Source organism: Pteropus alecto, unplaced genomic scaffold (genome assembly GCF_000325575.1).
Source record: "Pteropus alecto unplaced genomic scaffold, ASM32557v1 scaffold75, whole genome shotgun sequence".
In the NCBI taxonomy this organism is placed as follows: Eukaryota; Metazoa; Chordata; class Mammalia; order Chiroptera; family Pteropodidae; genus Pteropus; species Pteropus alecto.
In genome coordinates this window covers 20,253,011-20,265,841 of record NW_006440638.1, presented here as the reverse complement: position 1 = coordinate 20,265,841, position 12,831 = coordinate 20,253,011, and the positions used below count along the sequence as shown (strand labels likewise).

The 12,831-nt window shown below is 36.3% G+C and overlaps 1 protein-coding gene across 6 annotated transcripts in view; it reads right to left on the bottom strand.

The window, feature by feature from the left end:
* CUNH3orf67 (chromosome unknown C3orf67 homolog) overlaps positions 1-12,831 on the bottom strand; it is a 211,036-nt gene that overhangs the window by 11,538 nt on the left and 186,667 nt on the right. For all 6 annotated transcript variants that reach the window (XM_025050713.1, XM_006917500.3, XM_025050714.1 and 3 more), the window contains one exon: positions 319-413. In XM_025050713.1, coding sequence (XP_024906481.1) covers positions 319-413 — 95 coding nt within the window. The remainder of the gene's footprint in view (positions 1-318; positions 414-12,831) is intronic.

The following is a 12,831-nucleotide window of genomic DNA, read 5'->3' as shown; positions in this document are numbered from 1 at the left end:
AGAGCAGGAATTGGTAAAGCTGGAATTCTGATGAAGGTCAGGGTCAGCTTAACACCAAAGCCATGCTCTTACTCCGTTAACAATATTGTCCCCTGGGCTTAACCTTTAGGACAACAAAGACAATTTCTCTCTTATATTCTTTTTTAGTTGCAAAGAACCTATCATCCTATAAAACGAGGCACAGGTTACTGTATCATTTTGAGTGTGAGAACTTAAGTGATCAGCATTTAATAAAAGCAGTGGCAGCTCAAAGTGATTGATTTTCTCTATAGTAAATTATTTTTATTTTTTCATACATAGCATTTTTCATATTCCCACCTTGAGCACTCAAACTTCCAGAAGAATCCTGCTGCTGCTCTGCTGGATGTTGACTAGGAGGAACAATGGGTGGACTCAACATATTTAACCAGTCCCTAAAAAGAAAAGAAGTAAATAAACACACATACCTTTATTTCCATATACAGATTTTACTTTTCCCCTGGATTTTCAATTCCCTGGGACTTCCACAAAAAAACATTTTCCTCCTTCATACTTCAACAAGACAAGATGTCCAAAATTTAATATTCAGTTTTATAAATCAGTTAATATAGAGTCAATCACTCAACTAACTATTGAGCTCCTTGACTTACTGAGGGGTTACAGCCTGATAAACCTATTGTAAACTGAAAATATAGTAAGTCGAAAATGCATTTAATAACCTAACTTACCAAACATCGTAGTTTAGCCTACCTCAAATGTGCTAGAACATTACATTAGCCTACAGTTGGGAAAAATCATCTGATACAAAGCCTATTTTATAATAATGTTGAATATGTCATGTAATTTATTACACATATTGTTTTTATATCATTGTACAGTTAAAAAATCGTTAAATCAAACCATCATAAAGTGGGGATTATTTGTAATTGTTCAATAAATACATCAACTAAATAAAGATGGCATTCTCCTCAAAAGTTTATTATCGTTGTTATTAAACTGTAGTACAGTTCTCATACAAGAAAATTATTTCAATAACTCAGAAGAAATGCAGCATAGACAAAGCTCTCTACGACTTTTGGGTAAAAAAGCCTGACAAAGTTACATGTCACAAATGACAACATTCCACATGGTAATTCAAACCAGAAGTTAGTCTTGGACCAGCTGCAATGGTGGGAGTCAGTATGCATTAATTCAGGGCTTAAGAGCAGCAGAGGGCAAAAGAAAGGTGAGGGAGCTGGGCCCTTGAGCGGCTCATTACTTCAGTTCTCCCATTACAAAGGAGGACAAAACCACTCCAGAAAGCACCTCCTACATTCCCTGTCCCTCTGCCTCCAACTTCCAACCTCATTTCCCAATCTCTTTACTTTCCTTCCTCCTCTGTTCTTTTCAGTCCTCTGTTCTTCTAGTAGATTACCTGGGTGGATGTGATGCAAGTGGGTGACATCTTGAAGGCATGAGTCACTGTACATTCTACTTCAAGCCCTTCTCATCTTTAAACTTGCTAGTGAGCTTCTTCGGGGGAAGGAAGCAAGCAAGAGAATGTGAAGGATTTTCCAACATGAATTCTATTTCTTGCATTGATCTAGTAGCCTGTAGTTTACCTTATTTTTCTCAACAGGAGCATGTCCTCATGACTAAACAATTTCTTTCTAAATTTCTGTACTTCCTACTGTTTTTATCTACAACGGGAGATGGTCCCAACTAATAACTAAGAGCACTGGCTGTCTAGGCCAATCCCAGGTCCATGTTTCCTAATGTAAGAACTTGACCAAGTCACTTAACATCATAAGCTTCAGCTATGAAAAGTAGATAATAATAGTACCTCAGAGTTTTGTTGTTAGGATTAAATAAAAAAAAAATGGTTGAAAAACATTTGACATGAATCTGGGTACAGAGGTGCACTAAATAGATTTCAGCTATGACCACCACCATCATCATCAATTAAGATCATAGCTTTACCTACAATGGTAAATCAAGGTAGGAATTAAATTCTATTAAAATTCAACCTGTAAAACATGGTAGAATGCTTACAAGTCTATACAGTAGAGGTTTTCCTTGGAAGCTGTTCACCTTTCTTATATAAAAAGTATCTTAATGTAAAAAAGACCCATTTCCTATTTGCTATATTTTAAGATACTTTCAGTCACTACTCACCTCAGCTATCACTAGATTATGGCTGGTGAAATAAGCAAGGTGAACATGCTGTGTAATTGAATTTCATAACAACAGATTAAGGACATCAAAAAGGATTTATCACAGACTTCCAAGCTAATGGGGCATTTTCTGACAAGCACCTTTTATTTAGTCCACCTAATTATAGTAGACCAAAAATTCCTATATTATACAAAATTATAAGGTCACATACAAATTACCAGCCCAGTGACCTCATCACTCAGTAAGAGTGATAGAGAGTGAGGATGAACAAGAGAAAAATAATGTTATCATATAATGACAGCCCTAGAGACAAATTGGAAACTCTACACAACGGCAGTAGAAGCACCTATTCATGGTCCACGGACATGGGAAAAATTGCAGGTGGGGGTTGTTGTGTGACTTATAAAAGGCAAGATATTCATTTATTAGGCCTATAATTTGATTAATGTTTTTCCTTCTCAGCAGTAGCTATGGAAAATATAGGGATCTTCTTTTTTGATTTTTTTGTTTGTTTTAAAATAATCTGATTTATCAAAAAGTTTCAAGAGTATAAAAAACTCCTATATACCTTTCAGCCAGAGTCCTCAATTTAGATATTTTATCACATTTGCTATCTATCATCTATCTATCTATCTATCTATCTATCTATCTATCTATCTATCTATCTATCTCTATCTAATCTATCATTTCTCTATCTAAACAGGGTTTGGCAAACTATGGCCCATGGGTGAAGTCTGTCCCACTGCCTGTTTTGAACAGCCTGCTCATCAAGAATGGTTTTTATATTTTTAAATGGTTGAAAAAATTTTAAATAATGTTTCATGACATACGATATTATTATAAAATTTCAATTTCAGTGCCCATAAATAAACTTTTATTGGAATAAAGACATGTTCCCTTGTTTATGTTTCATCTATGGCTGCTTCTGTGCTACATTGACAGAGTTAAGTATTTATCTGGCCCTTTAGAGAAAAAGTTTGATTGTCCCTGATCTGTAGTCATGGGCTCTTATTGATTTCTCCAATACTAATACAATGCCACACATATTTCTTCTCATCTTTCTTCTTTCTATATTTGTAACTCTCTTCTGACAGTGAGAAACTTGGTTCCCATTACCCTTAATATATTTACTTATTTTTTTGAACTACAGAACACACCAAAAGTAGTTTCCGAACTGCTAAGCAAACAAAACAAAACAACCGATAGAAAACCTTAAGTTACTTTCTAGGGTTCTCCCTTTATGGTTCTTTTTATTCTGTAGTCAAAAATACTATGTTCAAAATCTACCTGGTTAGTTATTCCCCGCCTGCCTTCAGTGTGGTTATACAGAAGGTCACCAACTGATGATGGTTCGATTTAGGATTTTTCGACTTCATGATGGTGCAAAAGTGGTAAGTATTCAGTAGAAACTGGACTTTGAATTTTGATCTTTTCTCAGCTAGCTATATGTAGTGCGATACTCCCTCATGAAGCTGGGCAGCAGCAGTGAACTGTGACTCCCAGTCAGCCACGAGGTCACAAGGATAAACAACAGGTACTCTACAGTGTATTCATTGTGTTAGATGATTTTGCCCAACTGTAGGCTAATGTAAGTGTTCTGTGCATGTTTAAGGTAGGCTAGGTTAAGCTATGATGTTTCGTAGGTTAGGTGTATGAAATGCATTTTTGATTTATGACATTTTCAACTTATGATGGATTTAGAGGGACATAACCCCATGGTAAGTCTAGGAGCATCTGTCTTATTCATTTGAAATACAGAGTGATCAGCTTCTGTTTGTATTACATTATAATTTTTTTCCTCTATTCTTACTGATTTCTATTACTTTTGTTATTGTTGAGTATGTAAAACTTTAACAGTTCAAAATTCAAAACTACGCAGAAGAGCATATTTGGATAAGAGTTACATTTTCCCCATCCCTTCCAGTCTGTTTCCACACCCTCATCACTTTCATGCCCTCCCCACCCACCTCTCTATAGATAATCAACTTAATTAGTTCTATTATCTCCTTTCTATGTTTTTCCACAAAAAAATAAGAAGATACATGTCTATTTTTTTATTTCTCTCTCTCTTTTTTTTTTTCCTATGGAAAAGGTAGCATAGCATAATTACTCCTTTGTACTTTAATTTTTCTCAACTTAAAATAGATCCTGGAAATCACTCATACTAGTTCATACAGAGCTTCCTCATTCTTTTTCACGCCTGCATAGCCACGAGTACATGATAGTACATGGCTGTACTATCATTCATTTCACTACTTTCCTATGTTTGGGCATGTTTTCAATATTTTGCATTATTACAAATGAACTGCAAGATTATTACAATTAATGCTTTAATGAATAACCTTGGGCAAATCTATTTTTGTATACCCGGAGAAATATCTTCAAGGTAAATTGCTAGAAGTGGGATTCCTGGAACGAAAGGTAGTGGTTTTGTCAGATATTGACAAATTCCTTCCACCAAGGTTGTAATCAAGTGCATTCCCTCCGGCAATGTATGAGAGTGCTAGTTTCTGTACAGCTATGTCATAAGAATATGTCGTCAAGTTTTTAATGCTTTCCAATCTGAGAGATGAGAACTGGCATCTTAAAGCAGTTTTGATTTGCACTTGTTCTCAGTATGAGCTAAGAGTCAGATGGAAGAAGTATACTAGCTAACAGAAAATGATACTAGAACATGGGCTGTACACAAAGGCTGCTGTGGGCTGATCAGACCATCTATTTGTTCTCTTGAAGGAATTCCCCTATAATTGTGTAAACATTTAAATATTTATTTGGGAAAGTAATTCTTTGAGAAATCTAAACCATGACAATAATTATTATATAGCTCTCATTTACAGCACTTCTACCTGCTATCGTGAAGTTCTGAGTCTGAGGAGCCAGCCCAGTGAAATACTTTTACAGATCTTTTATTAAGAATTTAGAAATTTCTATCCAAGACTTAATGATATTTATAATTTGGTACCAGTGCACATTTCTTATTCTCTGAAAGAAGTTTGGGTTTTAAAAATCTATGGTCAGGAAACAGATTTGGGAGAGGACTTGGAAATACCTCACTTTGGGAGGAATTCACAGATTCTTTTTAAAATTTGGTGAAAACTGTTTTCCCAGAAAAATGTACATAAATGCCAAATTTGACTTCCAATTTCAGGGGGTCAGAGGTCATCTGAATCCCATTCATGGACTTCTGGACCCCCAAATTAAGAACTTCTGCACCATGGAGTATCACAGAGATGTTTCTAGTAGTGTAAGATCCATGGTTGGTTAAGTTTTTCTATAAAAGGCCAGGAAGTAAATATGTTAGTCTTTACAAGCCATAACATCTCTGTCAAAACTATTCAACTCTGCTGTTGTAGTGTGAAAGCAGAATAAACAATATGTGAATAAACGGGCTTGGCATTGTTTCAATAAAATCTTACAAAAAATATCTTGTAATGGGCAGGATTTGGCTCGCAGGCTACAGTTGAATGACCTCTGTTTTAGAGGAAGGAACTGTGAAGTGGAACATTCTCAAGGCTCTTATGAAAATTCTTGTTGATTTTCCTCCTAAATGCCTTTGATCCTTCTTTCTCACCATCTCTACTTCTACTACCAAAGTCCAAGCAACTTATCTTGCTTCATTATCTGTAGCAAATGCTCTTAATTGGTCCCCTCATAGTCATTCCTTCTGGCTTCACTTCCTTGTTCTCCGCATTGTAGCCTAATTTAAACCTGATTATGTCAATCTTTTGTTTAAAACCCTGCAATGTCATTGGGAAGCTATGGTACTTGGGAGACTCTTTACTCTGGCCTTCGAAGCTTTGACAGTCTAATCTCTATGTATTTTTACCACCACCTCTTGCGTTATTCTCCTGCTAACTCACTAGTCTCCAGCCACATTAGTCTCTCAATTCCTGGAATATGCCATGCTCCTGACCATGATGGGGCCTTTGCTTAGGCTGTGCCCCCTTGTCTAGACCCTGCTCTCCTCCCGTTCCCACCCTTCTCTGGCCTGGTGAAATCGTATCGAACTTTGAGATTTCGGCTCAAGCATCACTCCATTTGGAAGTCTTCTCTGATGCTCCCTTGCCAATTCTAGCTGAGCTCCTTTGTCACTCTTTCTATTAGAGCAACTGTGATCTCATTAAGAGCTCTTGTCTCAGCTCATAATTACATCCTCATATGTTTGATCATTTGGTGAATGTACTCTTCTCCCTTTGACTCTAACCAGCACATAGCAGAGTGCTTGGCCCAGAGGAGGTACTTCCTTAATATTTATCAAATGCATGACTATTGAAAGAGTCTCTTTGTCAGTCCAGAATACTGAGCGCCACTCAGTGTTGAAAGTTTCCATAACGGTGAATAATGCAGCTGTAGTGACTCACTCTATTTTCCCTCCATCTTGCTCTTTCTCCACCTGTCAGAAGCATGGTTTTGTTTCCTCATCATGTGCTTGGTACACATACAATTTGACGTGAATATGGGAAAACACACCTTGTTTCTTTACATACAAGACAGAAAAATTTAATTTTCTGCCTCAGAAAACAGAATGCTTGTTCGGAAATATGTTTACTAGTATTAAAAAAACTCAAAATATATGTTAATTTTTTTTAAGCTTTTATATACAAAAAGAGCTCTCAGTAGCTTTTCTTCATAGGATGCATATCCTACTTGAAGTAAGAAGTTCAAACTGTAAGTTAGAAACACAAAATGTAAGTTGGGAACTCTTGTATATTTTTTAAGATGGACTGGAATAGGTATTAAGATGCTAGTATTTAATTTTGGTTTGTTTTCTGCAGAAGGTCTCTAACCAGATTCTCAGTATTGGAAGAACAACCCCTATCTAAGTGTTGGGGATTGCATTCTACAACATTCCCACCAAGCGGTTATCTAATCAATCTATACTGATTATAATTCCACAACTGTGTGCCTTTTCTTCCCCCAGGCAATGTGAACTCCCTTTAATCCAATTGAGAGTGAGATTTCAAAATTTGCTCTTAGGGCAAAATCCAAAATCACTACATTGGCTTAAAGCTTTGCATGGTCTGGTACTTACTATTTCTACAGAATATTTTTGTGCCTTTCCTTTACTGTTACCACCATACTACCCTCGGGCTTCAGAGGGAGAACCACAGCCACATCCTTGGTCCCTTTTCTCATAATTGCTATATAGTAAATGTTTCTATGCCCTCAAAATTCATATGTTGAACCTGATCCCTACTATGATGGTGTTTGGAGGTGGGACCTTTGGGAGGTGCTTACATCATAAGGGTCAAGCCTTCATCTGTGGGACTGTGCCCTTATAAGAGAGACCCCGAAGAACTCCTTTGCCCCTTCAGTCATGTGAGGTTACAGTGTGAATATGGTTGTCTACGAACCAGGAGGAGGAGCTGTGATCATATTATAAGCTCCATGAGGCAGACAATCATGTCTCTCTTCTTCACCTTGGGCTTGACATATATTAGATGCTCAATAAATGTTTGTCGAATGAATGAATGCCTGTAGGAAGGCTAGGGCTATAACAGAAAGACCTACAAGGGAGAGTGAAAAGATTGGGAAATGGAAGAGTTCTCTGAGAAAGACCTGGTAGAGAGGAGGTCAGGAGAACATGCTCTGAGAGCAGTGAGAGGAATAGCAGGAGCCAGAAAAGGCAGCTAGTTGAGAACGATATGAGAATTATTTTCCCCAGACATTTCTTCTCCTCTCCTCCTAAAAGGGCTCCCAGAGGATGTCTGCATTACAGTTACATCTGGAATAGGATCACATCTCTTCCACAGAAAAAGTTAGGTAATGCATTGCATAAACAAGCACTATATTTTCATCTCATATCAATCCATGTGTTTTTGAAGACATGCAACAAACACTCACACAAAAGGGAAAATCATACTTTTTCTTCTTCTGGCCTCTATAAAATCACCTCTCCTGACCATGTCTTTGTCAGAAAATCCATTAAAGAGAGGACCCAGCTTTCTCCAAGTATTCAAGAAATCACCAAATGATTAACTTCTCTTACTCTATTAAATATATTTTATATGTTCTCTACAGAACTGAATATCTTTCCTTTTTGGCAGTATTTTCCCTCAGGTTAAGAAAAAATTAATGACATAGCATCTTGGGACCATTTTACAGACACTGACTCATTAGATATGGCAGATAATTCAACCCTGGAGGCACAAATCCAGGCATCAGCTACCAAATTCAACTACATGTGAACAGTAATATCCCATCTACTTGAGACAGTATGGAAAGAGGCCAATCCTTTCTTTGCCTTCTCTATAGTGTTATCAGCATAGCTGCTTTATAACTTTACATTGAATAGATATTTACCAAGCCTATGCAGTGTCACAGACTTTATGCTGTGTACTGAGGAATAAGATATGAGTCTGCTTTTGAGGATTCAGTCTCCTAGAGAGAGACTGTTAGATCAAAACTTATAAGAAAGTGAAGTAAGTATTGTTAGATAGAGGTAAGCCCAGGGAACCTCTTATAGTTAGAAGGGTTCAGATAAAGCTTTCTAGCAAAAGTGATGAAAAGATTGTTCCTGAAGGATGAGAATGAGGCAGAAAAATAGAGAAAAGGTGGAAGGATATTCTAGAAGGAACAGCATGCACTACAGCAGAAAGGTGTGGGGAGCTGGGGGTACCCCCAGCATTACAAAATCATTGGCACTGGCATGCATATGTGTTGGATGTCGAGACAGTGGTCTCTTGCTGAAGAAGGCAGGGGTCTTGGAAGGCAAATAAAGAAGTTCCTACTTTATTCTGAAGGCCTGAGGACCTACTGAAGATAATAAGCTAGAAGAATCTTGGTTTGCGTTTTAGAAAGATCACAGTGGCAGTTGTGTGGAGAATGGATTGGTGGGGAAAAGAGAAGGGCTAGAACAATCAATCAGGAATTTGTTATTGTATAATCTAGGCCAAAGTAATGTGTTATTTTGCAAATTTAGTATATATGTATATGAAAATACATGTGTATGAAAATACATATATGTCTGAAGATACATATCAGGAACACAGAACTTTCCCCTTGACAAAATTCATTTCCCATTGTATCAGAATGAGGTTGTAACATACAGAAATCTCCTGAGAAGACATCTTGTTTTTATCATCCTGTGAGAGTGAAGGTCTCTAGAGATGGCGGTTTGTCTCAAGGACCTTACAGTCTAATGAGGAATATTTTTTTCTGTGTCCCATGTACTATCTAAGTCAAATTCAAAGAGTTATTGAGTGTCCACGTACCCAACGCTGTGTTGGCTACAAAAGGAGAGAGAATACAAAATATGGTCCCAGAAAAGTAGGCAAAGATATGAACAGACAGCTCAGAAGAAAAGACATATAAATGCCTCCCCACCCCATTATGGAAAGATGTTTGATCACGTATGCAATTATAGAAATGCAAATTAAAATAATGAGATACTACTGACACATGGTAGCTTGGCAAAGGTTGTAAAGTTTCATGAAACTCAGTGTGAGCTGGTAGGAACATATATTGGTGAAGAATTTGGCAATATCTATCAAAATTACCTTTTGACTAAATAATTTCATTGCTAGAAATTTATTGTAAATACATACTTGCGCCAGTTCACAAAGATATGCTCATGAGGATGTTTATTACAGCACTGTTTACAGTAAAGGGAAACTGGAAACCACCTAAGTGTCCATCAGCAGATAAGCGGCTGAATAAACACAGTACATCTAAATAACGAAATAATATCCAGCAATTAATGAAGAATGTGTTGATCTACAAGTGTAAATTCAAAAAGATGTACAAAATTTATTCAGTTAAAATCTAAAAAGCAAGTTGTAGAATAGTCTAGATTTTCATTCCATTTCTGTTGAAAAAATATGTAAATAAAAAAATATTTTCTCGTATATACATATAAAGTTTCTGAAGGATGCCCAAGACAGTGGCAGTCATCATCATACCTGGGAGTAGAAATGTGGGGTAAGGGGTAAGACCTATTTTTTATTTTCTATTTTTCTATTCTGGTTGAATTTTATTTTATTTTTTTAGTACTTTATTTTTTAAATTCAGATTCTCTCTCTTCAAGAGCTTCCAATTTGATGGCATCTATAAGAAAACTCCTCTGAGACAAAGCTTCAAAATATCTTCAGAAAATGTTTTAGGTGACAAGTGCTTATTGGAAACAGCAGTCTCGATTTGTCTCACAACCAACAAGGAGAGAGGGAAAGGGTGCCTTCCTCATGCCAACGTGCACCGTCTGAGCTGATCCTAGCAGCCTTCCCCATTGGAAATATCAACTTCAATGATGAAAGCAGAACGTTTTAGGTCTTTATAAATAAATGTTGGTACTGTTCCTGAAAATTGTCAAGTTTCATTTGCATAAACAACAGCCGCTTTATCTAATGCTATAGATAATGACTTAAAAAATAGATGGTGGCTTATTATTTGTTTTTAACACATCATTCATGAGCCTGATTATTAAAGCAAAATGGTTCCTCGGCTGAAATCTACAATGTCAGATCTGAAAATTCAATGACATAATTTGACAAAGAATGATTATAATGAGCAAGTTGGAAGATGCTCTACAATAGAGGGGAGGCCAGGCTAAAAGCTCAGAGGAAATATATACATTTTTTTTTTTAAATTTTAGGAGATATTTAAATTTTAGGAGATGTTTTAATCTGATTTTCAAAGGATTTCTCCCTTCTTCCTTTCTCTCTCTCTCTCCCTCTCCTCTCATTCATTGCTGGAAGATAAAAGGTCTCAGTGTCATGGAAAACTAAGCAGTGACTCACTTTTCTTTTTCCTTTCACTGGAGGAAAATCATTTCGGGGTGAAAATTCTCAAGGAAGTCAGTTTATCTCCTCAAAACAGAAAAAAACTAATCAAGCATTGTCTGATTAATTAGAGATACTTGAAAAAAATGCTATCAAGACCTACAGCTGTAATCAATTTAATCAACATGCAGCAAGCCAATCTGGTTTTCTTGATTAACAAAGCTGAATGTTAAACAGAAAAGTGTGACACTGTAGTGCCATTAGCTAAAGCTACAAATTGAACATTTTTCCTAAATATCCAAAGTCAGGTCAGGATAAAGTAAAAACTCAGTCTGAGGACCATGGGCATGAACATTCCCGTTCCTCCCATTAATATTTCTATGCCAGAAGAACAAGTTTCATTTAAGTAGTAGAAATGGGTAGTAACTTCAGAATGCTTCAGTGAAGACACACGAAAAACCAACTACCTGGAAAGATTACACAATAATAAAATAAAGACAAAAAAGTGTTGTGAGATTTCTCTCAGTTTATTGTCATCTAAGTTGGTTATGAAATTTATCAGGAACAGACATGCGAGACATAAAGAGATGAAATTTTTATTACATTTTTAAGATGTGAATGTAAAATGCATCTATAGTGTCTGATGAATAAATTGAAAAATTTAATTTCACTTATTTTATTTTCATGAAGTCAATTTAAATGTCAAGATGTCTAATGCATGATTGGTTTATTAATGGTTTGTTTCTTGCTATAAAGTGATGATTATATTTTGTATAGTTGGTCTTTGCAATACAGTCTGGAGTTATATCTGTTAAAACAGCAATTCTCAATTTTTTAGGGGTAAAAAAATTTTTTTTCTGCTTGGAATTTAGTAAGAGCACAAATAAATACTTTCTAATCAGTGTGTTGCAATATTTGTTGCATCTAATGTTACCAAAATAGTTTCAATATAGAAATATGTAAATAATTTACCTAAAAAATAAATTGAATAGAATTCAAGGTAATCTTAATACCATTCCCATTCCCATACGTTTACTTGAAATAAAGGGGAAAGAAAAAGGTAGACATGGCATATAGTAGTCATTCAATAAATAATTATGGAGTGAACCACTGAAGAGTTAAAGCTTACCCACTAGTAATATATTATGGCAGCTATGATTTTGGCTGGCCACTTTTCCTTTCCCTCTTTTGAGAAACTAGCTCTTTTTTCCATTAGGCAACCCATTCCACATGGTTTGGGGGTAAAGCCTTCCTTCACTCCTAATATGGGGGCAGTCATGAGACTCAAGCTAGGCCAGAGTCCACTCTTGGACTTTTGCTGGGTAAATAGGGTTGTGACTCATGTCCACCAAAGTATGCATATGTAAATGACATCTATCGAGTATATTTCTCCAGCTGAAAAAGAAAGGCTGAACAAAAACTATATGAAGCTGTGATAGTTTTCAAGAGGTCCTTTAGAACCTCTACACTTTTATGGGAGGCTTAAATATTACTGTTTTACTCAGCAAAAGGATGCACATAGAATGAGGACTTACATTCCAAATAAACACAGCATCACTGAAGATGCAGGGGAAACAAATGTCCCTCCAAATGATAGGTTTCATCTTCATATCTTTGAGGAACATTCAAAAATTATCTGAATGCCTGTTCTATGCCACATTATACTTCTGTTCTCGATATTGACAATACAGTGGTGACCAAGTCACAGTCTCTGCTCACATGGAGCTTACAGTCTAGACTTGGAGACAGACAATCAATCAATCAATCAATCAATATAAGTAAATAAACAAAGAAGTGAAGGGGTTAGAATATGCCACCCCCAAAACTATGCCGATTTGACATAAAGATTCTTTTGAGCTGAGGCTATGAGAAAAAGTAGACACAAGAAAACCTCTCAGCCCTTCCCTCTCTACCAGGAAGGGTAGGATGATTCTTAATCACTGGAGACAATTCTAGACTGTTCTCAGAGACAGTACCAGAG